This window comes from Sarcophilus harrisii, chromosome 1 (assembly GCF_902635505.1).
Source record: "Sarcophilus harrisii chromosome 1, mSarHar1.11, whole genome shotgun sequence".
NCBI classification, from domain to species: domain Eukaryota; kingdom Metazoa; phylum Chordata; class Mammalia; order Dasyuromorphia; family Dasyuridae; genus Sarcophilus; species Sarcophilus harrisii.
Window position 1 is genome coordinate 5,390,685 of NC_045426.1, and position 25,804 is coordinate 5,416,488.

The 25,804-nt window shown below is 47.4% G+C and overlaps 1 protein-coding gene and 1 long non-coding RNA gene across 2 annotated transcripts in view; one reads left to right on the forward strand and one right to left on the reverse strand.

Annotated features, from left to right (window-relative positions):
* Positions 1-25,804, forward strand: part of GLI3 (GLI family zinc finger 3) — a 247,667-nt gene that overhangs the window by 131,452 nt on the left and 90,411 nt on the right. The window contains exon 4 of the mRNA XM_003762657.2: positions 17,476-17,581. Coding sequence (XP_003762705.2) covers positions 17,476-17,581 — 106 coding nt within the window. The remainder of the gene's footprint in view (positions 1-17,475; positions 17,582-25,804) is intronic.
* Positions 10,992-17,491, reverse strand: LOC116421532. The gene is made up of 3 exons (XR_004231928.1): positions 17,121-17,491; positions 14,246-14,355; positions 10,992-11,669 (listed from the first exon to the last, which is right to left on the reverse strand). It is a non-coding gene; the product is annotated as an uncharacterized LOC116421532 (long non-coding RNA).

Below are 25,804 nucleotides of genomic sequence, written 5' to 3' on the forward strand. Positions count from 1 at the left end.
ATCATGCTGGGAATTCTGAGTCATTCCACCAGAATTTTGTTCTTGGGGAGGGGGGGAAGGAGAAAAGGAGAGAGGAAGACAAACAGAGGGAGAGAGAAAAAAAGGGAGGGAAGGAGGGAAGGAGAGAGAGAGACAGAGAGACACAGAGACACAGAGAGAGAGAGAGAGAGAGGAAGGAGAGGGAATGTGAGAGTGTGAGTGTAGGTACTCCCCTGATTGGTGCCCTCCATCACTGGCTAACTTGTCTCCACTGTCCCTAACTTCAATCCCTTTTCTCTGACACTTTGGAAGATCTAAACCACGGCTTCCCGAGCCCATTTTCCCCTCCTCACCGCTCTGCTTGACCCGGCCAGTCAGCCCTCAGGCTCCTAACCTGGTGGACTATCTGGGCTTTGAATGCGGGATCCGGTGCTCCTTCCAATGGGAGGCAGTGTGTCCTGCTCACCTGGTCAGTCCTTCCCATTTTCTCATCACTGCCTCGAGTGGCAACGCGGTGTCGGGGAGAATAGCTGGGATTTGGCTTGGGACAGTCCATGTCTGGCCCACGTCCGGCCCTCGTTAACTCTGCTATGGGTGGATCAGGAACTCATCTTTCGAATGTCAGAAGATGCTTCGCGCAGGGCTCCTGGGTAGCTGTGAGGAATCATCATTGATAATGTTTGTAAGAGAGAGAGGATCCTTTAGTTCTTCCAGGTAGAGTGGCCCCTTCCTCTGGTCCCCGAGTTCTGATTTATACTTAATCCAGTTATTCTCACCCCCAATCTGCCACCAGCGAAGAAGGGAAGTCGGCAGATTTTCCCTCCATCCTCGGGCCCTTGAGTTGCACCCTGCACATGGACGTCAGGGCCCTCTGCCTGGGATCAGCCCCGGCTCTGCCCCACTCTGGGCATTCTCAGGCTCCTGGCAGAGGTCTGGGGGTCCGATCGCCTCGGTTCTCTCTGAGGGGAACTGGCCACTTTCCGCCCCGGACCCTCTGAGAGCCTTCTGTGGGTGACCCCGTGGAGTGGCCACCACAAGTGTGGGGGGAGGAGAAACAGAGCCTTTTGAGAGAAGCCAGGAGAAAGTTCCCCGGACCCTCCCCTCACACGAGGATGGTTGGAGACTTGGAGACCGTCCAACTGTCACTATTCATGGACTCGGCTCCCAGGCCATTCTTGAAAATGAACTCATCTTGGGTATTTGTTCCCTTTTTATTCCAGAGAAACAATCCCAGTTAAAGAAGCACTTGACACAGATGCTCCGCTCCTGCATGCTCTGGGGCTACTTCTCCTTTCCCCTCCTCCCCCTCCCTAGATGCTGGGAAAGATGGTGGACGGGGAGGCAGCCGGGCTCTGGCCTGCAATAAGCCAGCTGGACGTCTCCCAGCTGCCGGAGGCCGAGCTCCGGGAGCCCAAAGGCCGGCCTCGTGCTTTGATGTCCTGCCCCCAAAAAATGCGTGAGGAGAGAAGGGGCCCTGTCATTTCTGGCAGGGGCTGCACATTTTGACCTCCAACCTCCCGTGCCAAATGGCTTTTCCATGTGAGCGAGGAGATGTCTCAAGTATCCCCCATTCATCAGAGCCCGGGGAGGTTTTCAGCGGGAAACTCCTGTGGAGTGTTTGGGAACGCCCTGAGAGGGGGAGGCAGTGCTCCCTGTCCATCCTGGTGGGGCTCTTGAGGAGGGCTGGGGCAGCAGGGGGTCCCCTCACCGCCCCCCCTCCCGGAGTTTCAGGAGCCACTGGCAGTTAGCTCCAGCCTTGGTGGGGGAGCTCAGAAGTCACAGGCTACTGGCGCTCGTTGGGGTCGTGTAGAACTGGCCAGCTTGTTTATCTCTTGGCCAGGAGGCCTGGCACTGGTGCCAGGAGGGCAGCAGTTAAGCAGCTGATGATTTCACGGGGCCGTTAGAAAGGGCAGAAACCCATGGCGGAGAGAGATGTACTCGCCCAACTCGGGAGGGAAGGAGGGGCTGGACACTTAAAACAAAGGAAATGTCCGTAACGTCTGCTTCTGACATCATGGGAATGACTGAAAACACTCCTTCGTGAGAGCGATCTCATGGGAAACTAGTATTGTAGAGAGGGAAAAAGTCAGAGAAGTGGGCAGTGCACTAAAAAGTCTGCAAAGCGGGGCCCTGTGGGCCTCCCCTCCACCCCCTCCCCTCTTCTCCCAAGTCCTGCCAATCTTTATAATTTTGTTGTATTTGCTTGTGATCGTTTCTGCATGGTTCTTTTTATTGACTTTGCTGCAGTTACTGCATGTGTGATTCCCTTTATTTCTGTTGACTTTATTCTGCAGTGGTTCATGTAGATCTTTTCAGGCTACTCTATAGTCATTACTCGTCATTTCTTGCAGTAATTTAACATTCATGGACCCCAGATTTTTAGCCATTTACCAACTGATGGGCAAATCTTTGTTATCACAAAAAGTGATGCTGTAGATCTTTTATAGTTTACAGGGTCTTTCTGCTTATTGATGTCTTCCATGAGGTATGAGTCCATTAATGGGGTGGCTAGTTCAAAGGATGTGATGGTTTTAATAACTTTATTTGCTTAATTTCAAAGTGCTTCCCAAAGCAGTTGGACCATTTCATAGATTCGCCAACAATGTATTAGTGTATCTATCATTGCACAATCCTTCCTCCAACATTGACTATTACAGTTTGTCTTCTTTCTTTCCTTTCCTTCCTTCCTCCCCTTCTTCCTTTCTCCCCCCTTTCTTCCCTCCTCCTTCCTTCCTTTCTTCCTTCTCTTTTTCTTCTTTCCTCCCTTTCTTCCTTCCTCCCTTCCTCCCTCCATTCCTTCTTTCCTTCCTTCCTTCCTTCCTTCCTTCCTTCCTTCCTTCCTTCCTTCCTTCCTTCCTTCCTTCGTCAACTTTCAGGCTATGAAACAAAACTTCAGGATTGTTTTGATATGTATTTCTCTTATTATTAGCGAATCATAGAAAGCTTTTATATAATTATGATAAATTTTAAATTTCTTATTTTGAGAACTGTTTGTTCTTACCCTTTAATCATTTTATTGAAGAATGGCTATTAGTCATATACACACACATACATACATATATGTATATCTTGTTTCCTTAACAAAGATTAAGGTAATCTGAAAAAAACATAGACTTTGTTTACAGCAGAAAAGGGAAAAGGTTATGACTTGAAAAAATATTATGGATAAATGGAGGAAAATATAAACCAGATCTAGTAACTATAAATGTGAATGGATTAAACAGTCCAATAAAATGAAAAAGAGATTGATGACTTGGATAAGAGAACAAACTCCTACAATTGGTTGTTTACAAGATACACATTTAGAAACAAGAACATACACAAAATAAAATGGGATTGAAAAAATTCCCAGCATCAAGTGAATTTTAAAAAGCAGGATTTGTAATTATGCTGTCTGACAAAGCAAAGACAAACATTCAAAAAATAAAAATAGATGAACAGGGAAATTATATAATACTGCTAGAAACCACAAAAAAAGACCAATTTTAGTAATAAACTTATATATTCCAAATGTCTTCCCATCCAAATCATAAAGGATTCTGAGCTACAAGAAGAAACAATGACTAATACAATAGTGACAGAAGATTTCAACAGCCCTCTCTCAATTTTGAATAAGTCTAACAGAGAAAAAAAAGTGAAAAGCTGGATTTGGACAAATTGCTAGAGAAACTAAAGTTCAAAGACTTGTGGCATCTTCTAAATCAGACAACAAAAGACTGTGCATAATACTCGGCATTGTCTGAACTTTTATAAGAGTGGCCGTGTATTTGACATGGAGATATTACAAATAAATGAGAAAAGGAACTTAATACATCTTTTATGGACTATATCACATGCATGTTCATGCAGCCACACACATGATTATTTCAGGGACCACAGACAAAAGATAGAGAAACCAAATGGAGACTAAGATTTCTGGGATGTAGCTAAGCAGTCCTCAGGGATAAAAATATACCCTTATACACATGCATTAACAAATAGAAAGGACTAATGACTTGAATATACTTTGGGAAAAAAAATTAGAAAGCCAAACCAATCAAGAAACCTAAAATAAGCACAAAAGGGGAAATGTTAAAACTTAGAAATGTTAAAACTTAGGGGAGAAATAGGGCATATTTTTTAAAAAAGTAATTGTTTTTTGTTTTTCTTCTCGATTGTCATTCTGTGTATTTGGGAACTAGTGCTCTCTCTTGCATTTCTTTGGCGAGGCTTCTCAGGGCACAATCCAGTTTCTGTCTTCTGCCCATTCTTTTTGCTTTGCAGGCCATCAATTCTGCCCCCATGATTCTCTTTTGTGCGGCTCTGGAGCGGTCTATTGTCCTAACATTCCACAGAGTCCTTGGTCCCATCAAGTGTTGAGTCATTTTTTGTTGTTGTTTTGTTTTGACAGCCTTTATTCTAGATGACTGGACTCATTTACTAGATCTGGGAGCCACATTTCCTCCTCTTCTTAATGATTTCCTTGTGGATTTATCTGCTCATGTTCAAGGTCTTTGAATTTTCTTGGGATCTTTGGTGATTTCAATCTTTTCTTTTTGATTTCCCCCACTTACTTTTGGACTTTGTTCCCTCTGGGGGTGATTTCTCTGGGGGCTTAATCTCAAAACATCATAGCCTCCTCCCCCTTGGGATGATTCCTATTTCACCCATTTATGTCTCTCCCCCAAGGGACATTTGGATAGTCGGACTTCCTGGCATGTCGCTCCCATCCAGTGATTCAGACAAACCGTCCTTCTCTCTCATCTCCCATCTCTGGGCCTTTGTACCGGACATCCCCTGTTTGCCTCTTCCTGGTGAATGGAGCCTTTACTGATTCCCTCCAGCACTAGTACCCCCTCTCCCAAGCTACTTAATCTGCAACTGTTTTCTATTTACTCCTATGTGAATATGTTTACTTATTATCCCCCTCATTGGAATATAAACTGCTTTAGAATAGGGATTATTCCCTCCTTTGTATGTAGTACTTGGTGCTTAATGAATGCTCTCTGATAAATAAACTTTGTTTGCCAGATCCCATCATAACAGCCCCTTGAAGTAAGTGGTTTTATTATTCTGTAGATGTAGAAACTGAGGTTGTGGTTAAGACTCACACAGTCTCTTAAGGATTTGAAAGGAAGGATTTGAACTCTTAACTTCAGGCCCGAGTCTATGGTGTTGTTCAATGGTTTCGGCCTTGCCCAATTCTCCATGACCCCCTCTGGGGTTCCCTTTGAGACCTAACTGTGGTTTTCCTGTTCTAAGAAGCCTTCTTTGCTCGCCCTCCTTCTTCCCTTCTCCATGTCCATCCATATAAGAGTTCTTGGTGATCCGCCTTTGGCCCTCCTTGACTCTTACATCTGGATGTCGATTCCCACAATTTCCCACTTGCTCTGGCCAGACTTCTCACCTTTGCAGCAGGTTTCACAAAGTGGATCCCTCTGTTTTCTCCCCTTCTCGGTGCCTCAGGCCTATGAAGGAGTCATCAAACTCAGGATTAGGGGCTGGACCTCCTGTGTCTGGAACAATATTGGGAGTGGTTCCCTTGTCACATTTCCCCTCCCCCCAGGATGCTCCCTGGATAATATGATATGGATAAAGCTTCTTTCCAAGTGATCAGCATTGTCAGGGTTGAATGCAGCCAGAGGCTTCCCTGTTGATCCTTCCCAGGCTTTCCTGAGACAGTTCTGGAGCTTGCTTGGAACAGATGCTCATTCTCTGCGTTGCTATTTGCTGGCTCCTAAAAGCTGCCTTTCCTCTGTTTATTTGTACTCTGTCATCTCACTCGGAGGGATGGAAACCTAGCAAATGTCGGTGATTCATCCGCTGATGGAGTCCGGGGACTCAGGAGGGGCTGCATCTGCGCCTGGAGGGGGAGATGGGTTGGGATTCGGGCAGCAGTCGTGGGGGCAAAGCCTGCTCAGAATGGGCGTGCTGTCCGACCCCCGGCGAGGCACTTAGGGGCCTGGAAAATGGGAAGACCGATTGTTTTCTCACCACCCGGGCACGTGGTTCCAGACAGAGGTTCCTTCTGTCAGGTCCCTGGCACAGAGCGATTTGTCATCTTCTTGTGGCGAGCCCGTAATTAAGTTTGTTAAGGAGTGTTGCCGGGATCCAGCTGTTGGGAAAAGATGAGCTGCGGTGTGACCGGGGGCAAGGCCAAGTGCCAGGGACCCTCTTGGACCATTCTATTAATTAATGAGACACAGAAATGGCCCCGTGGGTCCTCAGCGGCTCTGAGCCGGGCCATGTTCATACGAGAGGAGTCAAAGAGGCCAGAGTTTCATCCCATTGCCCCCGCGGAAGAAAGAATTGGGTTCTAGGAGCAGCTGAGTGATCATTCTGTCGAACAAAGTCCTTCCAAAATCTGGGATTCGGGATTACGGAATTAAGCGGATTCTTTTGGTTCAGAAGTGTGATTTTGTTGGGATGGAGAACTCCCGGCGTGGAAGCATCCTCCTCTGAGGAGTAACAATGGCTTTCCCTTCACTGAGACTCTTGGGAGCTGCCTGGGGCTCCGCCTGTGAGATGTCAGAGTTAGCACACAGCTGGAAGGCTTTTGGGAAGGGATTGGACCCTCATCCTCCTGCTTGTGCTTCCAGTGCTCTACTTATCATACAACGTTCGCTGTGATGGAGATATTTCAAGAGGTGGCCTTTAGAGTGGATGGGGCTCTGGGCACGGGGTTCAAAAGATCCACGTTCCCTCTAAAACTGTGTGACTCTGGCTGGCTGAGCTCTCTGAGCCTCAGGCAATGGGCTGATCATCACATATTAATGATCAGCCCCTGATATCCTTGGAGCCGTGGGCAGTACCTAAATAACCATGGCGCCTGGGCCAATTTGCCAGATCCCGGCAGTGAAGTTTGTGGTTTTATTATCACCATTTCTACAGATGTAGAAACTGAGGCTGAGGGTTAAGAGATTCCCACGGCTAAGGAAGCGTCCGAGGAGGATTTGACTCAGCTTCAGGACCTGGACTCTGTTCACCACCATCGTCAAGATGGTGTTCAGTGGTTTCAGCCTCGTCCAATTCTCCGTGACCCCATGGGGGGATTTCTTGGCAAAAACACTGGCCTGGTTTGCCATTTCTTCTCCAGCTCATTTTGCAGATGAGAAAACGGAAGCAAATGGAGCTAAGTGGTTTGCCCAGAGTTGCACAGGTGGTAAAGCGTCTTTCTGATCCCGGGTCCAGTGCTATTTATTGTGGTTCCTCACTGTCCACTTTATGTGGGTCAGGGAGGGCTGGGAATCACGACGCCATGACTGTGACCAGAGATCACCTTGGGCGTTTTTTGGGATGAACCGTTTCTGCAAATCTCTGCTTAGGTTAAGCTTATCCCTTACACGGGGCCACCGCCTTGGCCTGTAGAGACCCATGATACAAGGCGTATTCATGCATATGCACGTATGTGTGTGACAGTACATGCGTGTGTGTGTGTCAGGATTCTCATCTCCACTGCACAAATAGGGAACTGGAGGTCGAGGCTCGTTAAGGTAGCTGTCCAGGCTCGCCTGTGAGGCGGGCTCCCCGACTCCAGACTGGGCACTTTACACCGAGGGGCTTCCCAAATAATATTCACTTTACTGATGGCAAGAACAAAACTTTTCAAATTAGAGAGAGGGATGGAGATTGGCTGTGTCTGCTACTGCTGGTGGCAGACTGGAAGTCAGGATCTCAGAGCACAGAGAGTCTGAGGGACTAGCCCACCACCACACAGCAAGGGTCTCTCAGATGCAGGATTTGAACCTTGCTCCCAAGCTGGCTCTCTGCACTTTAGGCTGCCTCTGAGTTAAAGCCACTCGGACCTTTAAAATAAATCTCCAGAACCAGACCCCAATGCCCCCTCCTGGGGGAAGAAGCTCCCAGGGGTGTCCAGGAGGGGACTCCTTTGTTTATAACCTGAATATGAAACCTTGGCTGACCGGCCTCTCATCCCGGAGCTCTTCTGGCCCAAGTGAGCCCAGTGATTTCCTGGGAGGAGGATGCAAGTCTCCGGGTCTCCAGCCAGGCCCCAGATCTGCGGCCTTGGGAAGGAAGGGGGCCCACAATCGGGGCTACCCCGAGCCGAGCCTGGCTGGGGGCGGGCCTGGGACGGGGAGGGGGCAGTGGTGGACGGAAGCCTGGGTGGATGGTCTCATTCAAATCAGCACGGGGCCAATTGCATATTTATAGCGCGGGCCTGGTCCACGTGGAGTGTCTAGATAATCAGAAGTGCTCTTCCCCGGCTGTTCTGGGTGAGAGGGGTGGGAGGTGATAGGCAGAGCCTTTCCTGGAGGGTAATAAATCATCTGCGGAGCCTCCGCATGTCCGTCCCGCTCCGTGGCGGCCTCGGCCCCTGGACCGCCAGAATTTTAATTCCCCGGTAAAATTGATTCCCCTCGTTCTGTGCGTTCTCCTCCTGTCTCCTATTTAGCCTGTTAGTTTGCTGACAGTAGAGTACACAGCACTTAGCAGCTGGTTTGTGCAACCATCAGTCAGGACACCGTATGATAAATAGAAGCTTGGGGCCTCGCCGGCTTTAGCCTGCCTCAGCACTTTCGGTCTGACTTTGGGAAAGTCAACCTGAGCTCTTTTGTCAAGACTCCAGCCGGACGCGGCTGCCCGCGGGGGTGACTTATGGGGCCCGCACTGACGGACGCCCAGGGAGGGTGGGATGCTCTGGGAGGGGCCTTTCCCAAGCAAGCGGTTCTTCCGAGGCCGGGGGGAAGGATGGATCCCACATCTCATGGATCAGACCCCCGAGAACCCCGAGGATGCCGGCCATTCTCCTTCTATTCTGCAAGCACTTATTAAGCACTTACTGAGTACAGCAGGCCAGGAGGCAAAGACCGGGCTGGAAAGCAGCCCGTGGGTCGGCAGGTTTCCTTGGAGATTTCTGTTGTGCAGTGTTTGGGGACTAGACAAGAGCCAGAGCTTCATGCCCCACCTGTGAGTCATGGCAGATTGTGATCTATGTGGAAAGCCGCGTTCCAGAAGGTCGGCTCGGTGAGCATTTGCGGTGGTGGTTCAGGCCTTTTTCAGTGGGTGCAACTCTCCTGACCCCAGTTAGGGTTTTCTAGGCAAAGGTCCTGGAGTGGAAACGAAAGGCCGTTTCTTCCAAATGGCAACCAAGGCAAACAGGGTTAGAGAAACTGGCTAGGAAGTGTCTGAGGCTGGTTCTCAACTCAAGGTGAATCTTCCTGACTCCAGGCCCTGCTCTCTATTTGCTGGGCCAATAAGTACTCATTATGCACCTGCTGTGTGCATGGCCACTAGGGTAAGTGTCATAGATGCGAAAGAAGGGAAATGATTCCTGTCCGCAAAGAGCGTACATTCTGTGGGGGATACAGCCTCTAAACAGAGGAGAAAAGAGAGAGAGAATCAACAACTAGACAGCTTGGGGAAGATTTCCCATAGGAAGCGGCTCTTTAGCTTTGAAGGAAACAAGGAGTGAATGCATTCCAGACACAGAATACAGCCCAGGCAAAGGCTGTAGGCAGGAGATGAGTTGGTGAGTTTGGGGAGCAACAAATCAGCCAAATTGACTGAGGGCATTCTTTTTTTTTTAATACATCTTTTTTATTTTCAGAACATATGCATAGTCTCCAACATTCACCCTTGCAAATCCCTGTATTCCAAACTTTTTTTCTCCCTCCCTTCCTCCACCCCTTCTCCTAGATGGCAAGCAATCCAATATATGTTAAACATGTGCAATTCCTCTCTCTCCACAATTATCACATTGCACAGGAAAGATCAGATCAAAAAAGGGGAAAAATAAGAAACAAAACAAAACAGAAGCAAATAGCAATAATAAAAAATGACAATACTGTGTTGTGATCCACACTCAGTCCCCACAGTCTCCCCCCCAATGTTGATGGCTCTCTCCATCCCAAGACCATTGGAACTGGCCTGAATCACTCATAGTTGAAAAGGGTCAAGTCCATCATGATTGATCATCATCTAATCTTTCTGATACTGTGCACAATATTCTCCTGGTTCTGCTCACTTCCCTCAGCATCAGTTCCTGTCAGTCTCCCCAGGTCTCTCTGAAATAATCCCGCTGATCATTTCCTACAGAACAATGATATTCCACAACATTCATGTACCATCATTTATCTACCCATTCTCCAATGGACGGCCAATCCCTCCAGTTTCCAGTCTCTTCCCACTACAAGAAAAGGCCGCTACCCACATTTGTGCACACGTGTGTCCTTTCCCTTTTTATGATGACTGAGGGCTTTTTTTTTAGAAGCTTTATGTTTTATAATTCAGAAATTATAAGCCCCACACAACTGCTTTGTAGTCTACCGGAATCTGCCCGGACGGATGAGATTTCCCGCTTACCACCAGAAACTTATTTTCATGGACACGGCATCACAGTAAATACTCCCGGAAAGACTGTATTAAAGTGAAGCAAGAGGGAGAAGAATGCAGAGGAAAACTCTTAAAACTTCCAGCAGAAAACGAGAAGGGATTATTGAATTCCCCAAATACTTGAACCTTCTGACCTTCCCAGCTCCTTCCTTTCCTGCCCCCCTCCCCCTTTGTTCTCTCACATTCTTACAAGGGTTTGAAAGTTTCCTATTTCATTCATGGAGAGAGTGTGCTCAAGAGCTGTCAGAATAATCTTTGGGAAATAAAAAAAGAAGGCAATGACACTTAAATGTCAGTGATATCATTTCTCTGTTCAGGAGGGGAAGTAAAAATTTCCTCAGGGAAGGCATTTTTATTCTTCCTTCCCCTTCCTCATCCCCCCCCTGCACTTATCTTTCAGAGCTAAGGGGCTCATCTTGGACATGACCCACACAATCATAATTACGGCTGTAGCATCATTATGGAGAGAACCATATAAAATAATGACTGTCGTTTCCGGCCGTGAAAAGGGTACTGTTGGGAAGGGGATAGAAACACGCCCATTTAAAGTTCTGACAAGGTTTTGGTATGAAGTCAAAATTCACAGCAGAGCAGATAGAATAATATCCCCAATTATGGAGGGGTTGGATTAATAACAGCCCAAGACACACGAGATCTGGGCAATGAACTGTGTGACTTAACACCAGGGTGCTCCCTACACCCCCAGATTATCCTTTAATTTTTTTTCCTCTTAGTTTACCGCCTGGATATATAGAACCCTAACAATCTAGATTAGCAAATCAGAGGCAGGTATGGGGAGGGGAACCATCAGGAAGGAAATAGGACAACTACTGTCATAGCAATTGTCAAAAATGACCCCAAGTCATTGAGAAAAGGTTATTTTTTATGTTGTTATAAGAAGGGTTTCCATTCAAAGTGGTTAAATGTTTGTAAAGTCCTATCGTCGCTTGAGAGGGTTATTTATCTGAAAAGTGTGGCTGATGGAAAAGCTTTATTCAGAATGGGACCTTTAGACTGGGAAGGGATGTCAAGGAGCATTTGGTCAAATCCTTAGCACCAGAAGAAGTCCCAATCAATAATCATCTGATGCTGTGTGAAGAGCTCCGGTGCTGGAAAACTTGCCACCTTCTAAGGTGGGAAACTCGGCACCTTTCAGGGAGGCTTTGCTAGGGTTAGGGCATGTTTCTTTAATGTCAGGCTTACATCTGCCACTTTGCCACTTTACCTCTGCCCTCGATGACCAAACAGAGCAAACGTCATTCCTCTTCCACTTGACAGACTTTCAAGTTTTTGAAGACATACATCATGTTCTTTCCCACCTCTGGCCCTTCTTCCCAACAGGGGCAGAACCTTCTCTTCTGCAGAATAAACAGGACCGTGCCTTGTCACCCATTTGACCTCTTCTGGACGCTCTCTGTTGATATGTTTCCTAAACTCCGTGGCCAGAACCACAAACAATATTCCAAATATAGTCTGACCGGAGCAGAATGCTTGAGGATTATGAACATCACCTCTTCATTCCTAGAAATCAACACTATCTCAGAGCAGCCTGAGCTTTCCTAATTGTTTTTATGCGCCAAATCATAAAGTGCTTTCAAAAAATTGAAAACACCCAGACTTCTCTTTTCCAAACTAAAGATTATGTCAATAACCAGTTGATGCATATATGCTAACTCTTTGGCAAAACTAGCTGGAAAACTCCAGTTCTAAGTTACAGACCTAATTATTGCCTTTATCTCTTCATTTACATAGATAATATGTAAATAAATGCTTATGATATATGTGTATATCATATACATGCATATGAATATATAAGCATATCGATTATGAATTATCCATCAAATATATGTATATATCACATGCTTATATATGATATAGACATATATGCATATGATACATATTTGATGGATAATCTTAGAGAACGTCCTGGGTGTCATCTCATGGAAACCATATTTAATAATGGATAGCATATTGTTTCATGAACACAATGAACTTGACTAGCTTTCTCTTTGATTCACACTGTGTCCTGTATTTCTTAACAGAAGGAATCATATTTAATACCCAAAGATGAGGGGAAAGCACCTCTTTCAAATAAAAACCAATTAGTGTTTATGTAATTTATGTCAAACAATGATAAGTTATACCACTTCAGAATTTACTATAACTTGTAGGAAAATGGAATATTGGATGAAGAGTGAAAAAACATGCTGAAAAAGTCACAGGAATTGTAAAAAATTCAATTTGGTTTCCATTAACCTACAAGTGCCATAACATTAGGGTACCTTGATTAAGGATCACAGAGCCTTGACTCAACTCTGCATTAATGGCCATCGATATGCTGGAAATACTAAGATAAATTTAAGCATGGTGAAGATGCTCATCTAAGCTGACATTTACATGGAAAACGATTCTGTATTTAAAACATGTTACCAGCACAAAAATGTCAAGGAAAATTGATAGAAAGTTGGCGTGTTCCAAGGAGACTCCTTAACTCATCTCTGAATTGGATGGAATATAGTTTTTAAGACAGAGGGAGTCGTAAAGTAACTTTGTAGTAATTATTTGTGTATAGAGGACATCAAGAAAATATACTAAATGCTCAATGTGCATTTATTGAGTGTTTACTACATACCAATCAGTGCTGAGTGCTAGGGATACAAAGAAGGGGGAAACACCCAATATCTGCTCCCAAGGAATGGACATTCTCATAGGAAGATGAAGTGTAAAGAAAGTGATGCAAGATATATAGCGAGGAGAAGGGAAGGGAGTAGACTTTATCTTTGATAGCAAACTTTTAGATTCAATGGGTCCAATGTTTTATGGACTCAAAGGAAGAATAGAAACCAAAACATTTGAGTTTGAATTTGGAGGTCAACTTGAATCAGTGTATGCAGGTGATAACTACAAATACCTTGGTCTTCTTTGAGCAAGACAATGAGCATGAGGCTCTTGAGCACAGAGCCGGGATTCTGTGAATGGAAGCTGGCTGATATTCAAAAGTCAAAGCTTATCAGAAAGAGCACATTTACTCCAATTAGTTCCTATCTAGCATCAGTCTTAATGGAGACTTTTGGCACAGGAAAATCAACAACAGTCTAGAAAGTGTCCAAAGTCCCGTCATATTTATTAACAAACCTGGGCTCATTTCCCTAAGGCAACCGTGAAAAAAATCAATTCTTCACTAAAAAAAAGAGAGTGAAGAGAGGAAAAGTCTCTCCGACAATACAACAAACAGCATGAAAATACAGAAATAATTCTGGAACAAAGAGATCTTGACTCACTTCATAGTAAACAGTAGATGCTCACAAGTATACCCTATTAATTTGTCAAATGTAGACAAAGTGGTTCATCTCCATGTGGAGCTTTACAAATAATTACGGTCTCAGAGTAGGATCAAAAGGTGGCTTCCTTGGCAACATCCACATCAACTCAAGTATCAGTGCGTTAGAAACACAACAAATGACTGTGACATATAGATTTGGGCATATAGGGGCATCTATTTGGATTTGGGATTTGGCCAAAAAACTTATTTTTAAGGAGCCAGAGTGTATTGATCAATACCTGTTATGCAATAAAGGGAAAGGGGCTGTGTGGAAGATCACTATCGGCTGCAAAAAAATTAGCCAGGAAATTTTACCCATAACCCTGGAAAGCAACACCTATATGACTAGAATTATATACCAGAAGCTCCCTATCTTTTATAAACTAAAAGATGGCAAGACTCTGCTCTTCAAATACAAACTATTCTAGGAAATTCAACAAATAAAATCTCTGAAGATTGGAGCATCGATTGACTTGTTGCCTGTGACCTTTTCCCTGCAGTAATATTGATTTGTAAGAATTAAAAAAGAGCATTTAAATTTTTTTTTCATACAAAACACTCATAATCTCATTTTAAATAGAGTAAAGTTAAAATATTTGAAAATGTAGATACCTGATAGGAGAAATGAACCCCATGGAAGGACAGGAAAAAGTACATCTCATCTTCTCCCAGTGGTCAGTTTGAATCAGTGGAAGAAAGTGACATCCACAAATATCTTGGTCCTTTTCAAACAAGACAATGAGTATGAGGCTCTTGAGAACTAAGCTGAGATTGTGTGAGTTGAGGCTGGTTGATGTTCAAAAGTTAAAGCTTATCAGAAAGAGCACATTTATACCAATTAGTAGCCACCATGATATTATGTGTTGGAGACTACTGGACTGATCTAGAACATTTCCCCTCAAACTCTTAAATTATCTCTTGTTTTGATCTCCCCAGATTTCCCCTTTCCCAATTGATGTTGTCTCTGGGTCCTTCTAGGATACTACTTGTGGGGGAAATATGGCTATTTACCCACTATTGTCCTCTCTGGCTCATGAATTCTAGGCTCTAGGTCTTAGCATGCTTTCTCTCCTGTATGCAAAATTCTCCCAATTAAAACTTGCTCTTCTTTAGAGTAGGGACGATCTGACTTTCACTCCTTAGCTCAGTGTTTGGTTTGTAGTAGGCATTTAAAAACCCCTTCTTTTCCCCGTCCCCTTGGCCATCCTCTCTGCTCCTGGGGTTTCTCAAAGAGCCTGCTGGAGATGAGCTTGTGAGCTAATCAGTTTGGGCAGACTCCCTTTTCCTCTCTGCAGAATGTTAAATACATGAAAAGAAGAGCAGGTTGGTGACTTATCCCAGGATTTTCTCTCTCTGAATTCTCTCCAAACAATAGGAGTGGTTAACACTTCGGTAGCTCACCAAGGTTTGCTGCCCTTTATACACACAGTATTGGACTAGATTCTTGTAGGGGGAGTAGGTGCTACTCGGGGGCCCCAATTTAAAGAAACATAATGAGAGAGTGTGGATTATTTGCCTCATTGAAGAGGACCAAAAAAATTATATCACTGTGTTGTCTGTTCGTGGCCCGTCGGACCAAGACTATCTCTTAGCTAATGAATATTGGACTCCAGTTGCTTCAGACTCCAAGTCTAACCTCTCCCTAATCTATTATTTCCTTCTTAAATCCTCTTAAAGAGGGATGTGGATCACTGTAGAAGTCCAGAGTTGCCCGGCAGAAGGAGCAGAGGGCAACTCTTTGAATGTCTGAGCACTGAATGTTGAAGATGATTTGAAATCTCCCTACCATATTATTTTGTCATCCAGCAATGGCATTGAATTAACGCATCATGGCGGGCACTCACTGGTACTGTAGCTTGGCTTTGTTCCCTGTCCTCTGTCTTCCTCCTCCTGCTGCCATGCCCACTGGCTCCATGGGAGTAAATCCCAATGGAGTCTTGGACTTTTTCTGAAAGCCTTGGCTGCCAGCCTCTGCTCTTAGGTACCGTGATCTGTCTCTGGGTATCTCTGAAAGCCCCATTGGGTAGGGAAAGGACCCAGAACTGACTCAGATGGCCAGGCAAAACAGTGTCTTGCTGTGCATGAAATCCTTCCGGTATGAAACCAAAGGACTGGTACCAGGACCCGCAGTCTGCTAGGGAATTCATCATAAAGCAACTTTTTTTCCCCATCATGCTTTATGTTTTACTCATTCTTATTTCCAGATTCAAAGGGTCATTGATTTTTATAGGAAAGTTTTTTTCATTTTGTAATTGCTTTAACCTCCTCATTTTTCAAATTAGGAAACTGAGGCCCTGAGAGATTAGGTCATTTGTTCAAGGTCACTGAGATAGTAAGTGACTGAAAAATGGATTCTCTGGCTCCAAGTTGAGAGTTCATAGGACCGAGCACTAGGAGGATCGTCAGAGGCTGTTGATTCTCCTCCCTTAATTTTACTAATGAGAAAGCAGGCCTTGGGAGATTGAGTGACTTTCCAATGACCAGAAAGGTGTCCCATCCCATCAAATCCAGAACTTTCCCTGACTTCCCTGGATGTGAACCCACAAACTCTCACTCTAAGTGTCATAATCTTTATCCCAATCTCCCCACCTCTTCCCACTTCTTTCAAGATTGCCTTGATCGCTCATATGGAGTCTGATTAGCCATTATGTTTGTCTTTTAAAAAACCTAACTCTAGCCATGGCTTCCTTCAAAGTCCTCAGCTCTGGAGACAGAGACTCCTCTTTGGAAATTGCCCTTAGGACCAGTGATTCTTGCCTGAGGGCCTGTGGTTATTACCCTGAACGGTGACCTATATCTTTATGGGGAGAGTGGTTTTGATTTGAGGAAATGCCCAGAATCATTTGGGACCAAGGTTAGAAAATATCGTCGATGAATTGCCTCATAAAGGCCCTGGGCCCCCGTCAAATTGCGGTTGATCATTTTTGGTTTTTTGGCCCCTTGATCCAAGGAAATTCCTGAAAAGCTGCTCTCAAATGACTTCAAGCCAGAAGTTTTGGGGAGGGCGTTTTTGGCTGAGATCTATATAGAAAAGCACTAGCTAGGACCAGAAACAATGGCGGTGGGAGTCTGTGTGTGAGAATGAATGAGCCGCGACAGACATCCTGAGCGCTGTCCTGGTGTGTGTGAAACTTTACAAGAACTCGGGGAAAGCCTCTTGGTGACTGATCTTCTCTCAAGGGTTTCTGGGAAGGCTCGGAAAGTCAGAGCGGGTATAGAGGGGCTGTAATCTGATCCAATGCAGCGATGGTAGATCAGGCAAAGGACTCTTAAATGGAAAAATATGAGAACGTGTTCCTCATCTCGTCTGACATTAGGTCATAAAAATTCAGTTAACCTTTTGATTTTTCTCAAATAAATGAATTAAAAGGTCTGTACTCATTCCTTTTGCATTTGTGACCATTTCCTTTTTTTTTTCCTCTCTGGGCTTCTACCATTGCCCCTTGGGGGATACAGGGAGAAGGTTGGTGGGAGGACCAGACTCTACCCTTAGTCGCCTTCCTTTCAAAGACATCGAAGAGCAGATCTCCTGGAGGATGTTTTCCTTTGTTTCATCCCATCTCCCTTTCTTTCTCATACACAACAGTGACTCAGCCATTCTCTCATCAGGATTTGCCATTTTCTGCTGTCACAGCGAAGGAGTTTCTTCAAAGTTTGGGGGCAAAATTATATCTCCAGAACCCCAAGAATTTCATACTTTTGGTGCCATTAAGTTTCCCAGACTTAGAGGGGAAAGGAGGCTCCGGCGTGTATGTGTGCTTGCGTGTGTGCGATGGTCGGGGTGGAAATTCACCAAATGGAATCCTTTTAAACAGTCTTGAAACCCCTTGTTTCTTTTTCAGACCCTCCTCATCTTTTCCCAGCATTCCACCCTCCGGTCCCGATCGATGCGAGACATCATGAGGGACGTTACCATTACGACCCGTCTCCCATCCCTCCACTGCACGTGTAAGTAACTGCTTTGCACGCTAAAGAGATGAGTTTCCTACCTCCGATGACTCGAGACACACATTCTCGGTTCTCCGCGGTGAACGCCGGGAGCTCCGAAGGCCTAATAGAAGGGGAAGATTTACTTTTGAAACCCAGTGAGTTTATCTGCTAGGGGATTCACTGGAGCAGAGAGCCCCGCTGTCTCCTTAGGAATGACCGGGATAATAGGTAGCCGGCAAGTGTTCCCGATATATTCCGCTGACATGTATTCTGGAGGCTGCCATTCTCTAAATACTAAATTTTAAGAGGAGCCAGCCCGGAGAAAGCGCCGACCACAAAATATGGACTTTGTCTGCGATTCTCCTTTGTGAAAATTGGGTCCAACGCGAGCTCTCTCCTTGGGACTGCTCTGCAATGTAATCACATTTTTATGGTAAATTTTCATATTCCCCATTGTGCATATACCAGGCCGGTGTGATTGATGGGGATGTCACCCAAACAAAATGGTAAATGAGATAGAGCCTGTGGTTTACACAAAGATAAAAGGAAAGAATAGAGGTGATAACATACATTAAGAAAGGAGAAAAAAAGGGGAAAATAAATATTATCTTCCTCAAGTTAAGGGAGGATCAAGGAATTGTGGGATGACAAACTAAAATGCTATCTCTTAGAGTCCTGCCCAAAAGCTGTCACAACCTTAGGGAACCGAAAGAGGGAGGGCTCGCGGGGAAGGAGAAAAGGAGGGTCCTTGGTTCGCTAAAAGACTCGATCTGTGTGTTTAATCATGTCTAATAATCATCCACCATCTTGAGACAATAAAGGAGAGGAGCCCACAGAATACTTTGAAGAATTGTGCCAGTTATTTCGATGGTAGATTACATCTCCCTGACTATTAGTTACAGCTGCATAATTACATACGGGCGGAAGAAAAATGAAGTTGTTTTAAAACAAGTCCTCCTCTGTGAACAGAATTAATTGATATTAACAATCCTAACTACATGCCCAAGTACACATATAATATTTTACCCACTGCCTTTTCCCCCTTCTGGAGCCATCTCCCATTACAGAATTGTAATTTCAGAGCAAATTTGCCTGGAGGGAGGTAATAAATCTGTGTGGTGAGCTCCCTTGAGCATTCAGGAAAAGTGGGTATTTATAGAGAGGGACTAGGAATTTGTGATTTATCCTCCAGAAGGCCCCTGATACATGAGGAAGCATTTAGAGGGTTCGGAAGCAAACTAAAAATACATTGAGCTCCGGAGAGGTCTTCTATACAAAGGGAAGGAAATTCCAAATTAAGGCCCAAATGGGACACGCCATTCACCCCATTCCAGAGTTTTTACTGTGCGGATGGACCATGGTTCTATTCTCAGATGGGAATGCGGCTCATGGGGCCTGGGAGCCGGTCTCTTCCTTGGAGACCAAAATATCTGGATCTAGGCAGGGCTCAGTCGGTGACATGCCCAGGGCTGGCTGCGGAAGCTCCGGCTTCCGGCGACGCTTGGCCGGGTTTTCACGTAGATTTTGAGCGTGAGTGTTTGGTGAGAGGAGGGCTCTTGGATTTTTTATGATCTTATTGGAAGGCTAAAAACTCAACTGTGGAAGGAGTAGATTCCCATAATTCCCCTTGGCCCATGGTCCTGTTATTTACTTCCAGTCCATAGGAAGTGAGGAGGGAAATCCTTTGTTCTTTGCAGCAGGGATGTGGACCATTGTTATTGTTAAAGACAGTTGGGAAAAATGTGTCGGGAGCCGAGACTACCTGAGTGGGAACAAGAGTCCTTGCTCCCTCTCACCATTTGTCTCACTGGCAGGGTTCCTTGCCCTGCTCTATTTCTTCAGAGTCTTTAAAAATTATTTAAAAACTATCAATTGACCTAAAAAAAGCCTGTTTAAAAAGTTAAATTTCCTAATTTTTGTTCTCACTTTGAGTGCTGTCCCTAAAACGAGAGCCTAATGTTACTAGAGCTGGGTTTATGGGAGTCCTTCTCCGATGGGTTGGAAGGAGGCTGCTGGGCCCTGCCCCAGGAGCCGCCCTTCGCATGGCCAGAGTTTGTGGCCATCATGTTTCCTGGGCCACCCAGGGAGGGTGTCTCTCCGATGGACTGGGAGCTCCTGGGGGCGGGGATCGGCTCATTTCTGCCTTTGAATGGTCAGTGCCAGGGAATAGACACTGGCACGAAGAGGAGTGAAGGAAGGTTTCCATTCAAAGAAGGGATTTTAAGTGTCTGCTCCTCCCCCGCTCCCCAGACTGCTGGGAGGGCCAGCGGAGCGGGCGCGGGGACAGGCCCAAGCAGGGTCCCCAGGAGCCCGCCTGGGTTTCTTTGTCCCAGGGCCCCCCTCCGCCCCCGGTCTTCCTTCTGACTGGAGCTGGCCCCTAAATCTGGAGCCAGAAGAGACGCGTCCAGTCCAGTCTTCCTGATGTTACCGCTTAGGAAACTGAGGCACGCTGACATTAAGGAGGGGCCCAGGGTCACCCGACTGGAACCTGTGGAAAGAAGGGGGAGTTTCTGAGCTTCCCAACTCTGGACACCCTCCCCCCCAGGAGGCAGCCTGGGCACCCACCGTGTCCCGGTGCTGTTGAGGGGAGAAGAGGCTTTCCTGCCAGGAAATCCCGGGGCCTTTATTAAATGGCGGGGCCCGGCCGCTGGAGCCGAGGGGCTGCCCGCCCAGTGCGGGCTTCATGGAGGAAGAGTCCGTTCTCAGGCTGGCCCTGAGACCCAGGGCCTGGGGGGGGGACTGGTCCTGTGGGGGGCACTTCTGGCCGTGGGCTGGGCACTTGGGTGTGTGGGGGGGGGCCCTCAGTGTCCGCAGCCACTTTTTCTCCCCGGCCAATGGGCGGCTCCGGAGTGGAGGAAACACCCCGGGTGCCCGGATGCAGATGCTGCCAGCTGGGCGCCCCGCGGTAATTACGCTCTCCCCAGCCATCGTTAGGGATGGGGAAAGGGGCTTATAAATGGCTCCTCTCCTTAGATAAACCACCGGCATTAAGGCATCCACACCGGGCGCAGAATTAAATTAAAACCTCATAAAATGAAAGATGTTCAGTATTAGCTGCTTGACACTTAATTTGCCTCTGAATGAGGAGAGGAAATCACAAATTAACCTGCCTTTGTTTTTCGGAGCGCGGCTTATTAGGTGTTAGAACAACTGCAATTATAGGCTAATAATAAGCATCCAGCCTTATAAATATGTACCGAGGCCTGTCACTTGGGCTTCCCGAGGGCCGTTTGTTAAGGGCTGCCAGCGCTTGGCCCGCGGCTTCGGCTGCCCTGCTCTCCCCGGGCCTGGAGAACGGACGGGGCAGCGCAGGGAGCCCCCCCAGCCCCCCACCTGGATTTGGGGAGTCGGGGCAGAAGACTGGAACAGGACTCAGGCCGCCGAGCCAACTCTCCCATTTCACAGATGGAGAAACTGAGACTCAGAGAGATGAGCTTTGCCCAAGGTCTCAGAAGGAGGCTGCAGAGGGAGGATCCGAACTGGGGTCTTTGTACTTCCAATCTCACTCCGCACAGGAGCCGCTCCCGAAAGGGACCCCAGAGGACAGCGAGTCTAAGGCATTTATTTTACAGAGGAGGAAACTGAGGATCTCTGACAAGTGAAATGAATAGGGTGGAATTTGAATCCAGCTCCTTGGGCTCTTGTTGAAGAGAGGGTGCTTTCCACAGCGTCCCCGGCCGGCCACTCACTACAGGGGCAAACGTCATCTCTAGGCAGCGAGGTCGGGAGACCCTCCCCCATTTGGGAAAGTGGGCTTACGCTCTTCCCTGGGAAGGTTCGGGGACTTTTCCCCCAGCCCGGAAGTCTAACTTCCCTCTGGGCTCACACGGTGTCCTGCAAGATGCTCCAGGGTCAGAGTGGGGAGGGTGGGGATGGCCCAGGGGATGCTTTTGTGGTCCCGGAGTCCGGAGGACCAAGGTCCAAGTGTCCTCGAGGACTCTGGTAGCAGCGACTCTGGGAAAGCCCCTCCCCTGGTCCTGCCTCAGTTTCCCCCACTACCGTGGGCATCTCCCGCCAGGGCTGTTTGATGACAAAATGAGGCTCCTAGTGTGGTGGCATCAGGGTGGAGGGCACTGGATATTCCGGGAGGCTCCCCTGGAAAAGCCCGGGAACAAAGGAGACACAGGCTTTATTGTTGTTGTTCTAGCTGCTGTGGTGGTGTTGGAGTGTTGTTATCATCATGGTGGTCTTTATTTTTGTTGTGTTGTGTTGTTACTGTCGTGTAGCTGGAGTATTGTTATTGTCGTGTTGTGGCTGTTGTGTTGTAGTGTTGTTCAATTATGTTGTGCTGTTGGGTTGTCATTGTTGTGTTTTGTTCTTGCTGTTGTGTTGTCATTGTTGTGTTTTGTTCTTGCTGTTGGGTTTTTGTCGTGTTTTGTTGTGTTGCTGGAGTATTGTTATTGTTGCTGTTGTCATCATTGTGGTGTTGTAGTAATGTTGTCATTGTTGTGTTATGTTCTTGCTGTTGTGTTGATATTGTCATGTTGTCGTTGTGTTATTGTTGCTGTATTGATGCAGTGTTACTGTTGCTGTTGTCATTGTTGTGTTATATTGTCAATGTTGTTGAGTTACATGATGTTGTGTTGTTGGGGTTGCATTGTATCGTTGTCATTGTGTTGTGTTGTGTTTTGCACTATTGCTTTTCTTTTGAAAGCCTCCTCCAGGGTTGAGGGGATGCAGCAGCTTCCTTGGGTGGTTCATGATAATGGAGATTGTGCTTTACAGTTTACACAACCTTTTCAAACATCGTTGCCATGGTGACCTAGAGGCAGGGGTTGCCATTCTCCCCCTTTACACAACAGGAACCAGAACCTGCCAAGAAGCTCAAGTGACTTGTCCAGAACCCCCCCTTCTCCTCCCCCCCATTCATGGGGGAGGGGGCTAAAGTTGAACTCGGGTCTCTTCCATCCTGGCTGGAAAAGCCTGGTGAGCGAGCGTCTGGGCAATCACTGGGTCTTCCTGAGGCTGTTCCTCCCTCCATGAGGGGAGATGCCGCCATTCCTCCTCCCATCTCCGGAAGATCCCACACTGTTTGCCAGGGCTCCCCACAACTGTCCCGGCTTGAGCCTGGGCTTGCGACCTCTTGGGAGGCTTCCTTTCAGCCCCGGCAAGCGAGGGAGTGACCCCCGTCTGGGGCCCAGGGCCTCGGGGGTCAAGCCTGACTCTGCAATGTGGGGTCACTAGGGGAGGGTCACTGAAGTCTGTTTCCCCGACAGTAAAGCGAAGGGATTGAGCGGGACTGAGCCTGCACCCCGTGTCCCTCTGGGAAAAAGCAGGGGGGGGGGAGCTGTTCGCCAGGCTCTCACACTTGCTCTTGTGTGAGCCCACCTGGGGCTCTCGCACCGACTTATTCCTCTGCTCTCAGTGGCTCTTGGTGCTGAGCATGGGCGGAAGGTGCTTGGGGGTGAGCGGGGCTGCTCCTCTCCCAAGTGTCAGCAGCTCGTTGGGACTCATTTTTCTCAGGGAGCTGGTGCTTCCTTCTGTTCCCCACCCCCAAGGCTGCGCTTCCTTCTGTCCTTGGAGCCCATTCCCCTTGGCTCACTGGTTCGTCCTGCCGCAGAACGCATCCATGTGCACATAAATAGGATTTATGGGTCAATAATGGGAAATCCTAAGCCTTTAATTTCCAGCAAACAGTAACAAAAGATCGGAGCCAACAAAAGTGGTGTCCAACAGGGACCTCAGAGACCCGCTGAGCCGGGCTGTGGCCCATCAAGAATTCCCTCCGTGGCCTTCCCAACGTGTGTTTGTCCGGCATTGCCTAGAGGGGTGGCCCGTTCTTGGGGGCCCCCTCAGCCTTAGGAGGACACAAAACCCGCCCCTCCCAGGCCTTCCCCTCACCGTTCTGCCTCTGGGCCAAAGGGAGCCCCCAACCCCTCCCATCCAGGCCCCCTTTGGACACTTACAGGCACTCCAGTCACTAAATAAGGCTCAGACCCCTCAGCCGGTTCTTGTGACACGGACCCCGAGTTGACTAGCTCAGCCAGCCTCCTCCCAAGGTCTTCCAACGTAATCTCCAAGTCTGGAAGCCAGGGCTGAATGTCACCCCTCAGTTAGCAAGTGTTTCTGAGCCATCTGCTGTGTGTGGGACCCGAGGACAATGAGCTGCGGGTGATGCGGTGGGTGGTGTGGTGTGTGGTGCTCTGGTGGGAAGAGGAGATCAAATCCAGCCTCAGACACTTAGGGGGTGAGAGACCTTGGGCACTTACTCGATCTCCCTTAGTTTTCTCATCTGCACAATGGGAGTAATCATGCTCCCTGCCACCCAGGGTAGGGATCAAATAAATTAGGAGTAAAGCACTTTACAACCTATATAAAACTGGTTATTGTTACGTTTCAATGAGGGAGATGCAAACATTTGAAGCTATTTACAATGGGAAATGAATAAATACTAAGAAAGGCAATGCAGTGAAAGACCAGGCATTGGGAGAGAAGAACACTAGTCGGGGTGTCAGTATGGGAGGGGGATCAGGAAAAGCTCCTTATAGAAGGAGCAGAAGGAGGGGGGTGATGGGTCCCAGATATGGGTGTCGTTGAGGACCAATGATGCGGGAGTTCACAGGCTGGGGTAAGGGGATGGGGGCCATGACAGGCGGGGCTGGGGGGCTGGCAATGGGGGGTCAGCTTGCGCCAAGGTGGAATCGGGTATGGGGAGTAGGGAGTCTGCCGATTTGACTGGAGCCAGAGTATCCAAGGGGGATTAATGTATAATAAGGCTGGAAAGATAGGCTGAAGGCAGTCTGGGATGCTCCAGATACGTCCTTTTCAGTCCAAAGATCATCCTTCTTGGCAGTGAAAACAAGCAAAAAAACGAGGTCTGTAGATATGGCCGCTGCCGATCACTCATGTGCTCATCAGCCAGGGGAGCCGCGGCCCCTCTCCCTGCTCTCATCCGCCTCTTTGCCTGTTCCAGCTTCGAACAGATCCCCTGTTCTCCTTCGGGCTCTCGGCTTCCCCGCCGACCTCTATCCGGGCTAAGCTCCGGCCCTTTGGCCACTGCTCCCAGGGGGCCACCGGTGCTAGACCAGAGGTCTCGGCCGAGCTCTGGCCCAAAGCCCAGGCTCACTGATGGGGGCCTCCCTACATCAGCCCCCCACAATAGCCACCTTCGACTTCACCACTAGAGCTGTGGCTGTTGGAGTCTGCAGAATCTGTTTCTGAGGTCCCCTCCCTCCCGGCAGAGCCAGTGGGCCTTGATGTCCCTATGTGGCACAGCCAAGGGCCTTTCTTGTGTTGTGTGTCCTGGACCCCTTGGGCAGCACCCTAGTAATGCACGTGAACCTCAAAGTCACCATTTAAAATGACTAAAATAAGTTATCCAGGATGACAAAAGCTTGGGTGGTGAAGGGGAGGGGAGTGGGGAAGAGCTGGATGAAAATTCAGCCCCAGGCAATGCCTGGCCATGTGATCCCTCACCGCTGCCTACCTCAGTTTCCCTGACTGTAAAATAAGGCTAATACTGCACCTGCCTCACAGGGCTTTTATCAGGATCAAGTGAGACGCTATGGGTAAAGTGCACAATGCCTAGCACAATGCCTAGCACATAATAGATGCTTAACGAATGCTCACAAATAAGAAACTTGACAAATAAAATAGGGATTTCAATGACCAAAATATTACCAATTACCCCAAATAGCAAAACATTTAAATCCCCAGTCCATGGAGCCGATTCACCATCCCGTGCAGTGGGGTCCTCACTCTTTGGCCATACCTGTCTTTGTCCAGCATTCTGCTGGGCTTTCCTCACTTTCCCTCTCACATTCTCAAACGGACCTTTCGCTCCTAGAATGTCCTTATGGAGCCAGCTTTACTCAGATGGTCGGAATCGGAGTCAGAGGGACCATTCTTTGCGTTCCTTCCTCACCTTTCGAAGGCTAAAATCATCATTAAGGGAGTCTAGGGAATCATCCATCTGCCGAGCTTTCCGCAGCAGGCCGGCAGGTGACCCAAGCGCCCTGTCGTGGCCACAGGGATCTACACGCTGGTCTTGTGCTCTGCCTCCAAACTCCTTACCTCCCTCTCTCTTCTGACCAGGGAATCCCTCATGTTTTCTTACCTCAACATCGCTTCAGTTTTTCTCCTTGACTTTCATGAAGCAAAGTTGAGTTTGACCTGATCTCCTGAGAACTCCCTGGGGTTCTGCAAGAGAAGGAGAATATCACAAGGATGGGGGAGATGGAAGACAAAGCATCATGGGTGAGGAATCACGAGAAGTCTGATTGGGTGAGCTACAGAACTGAG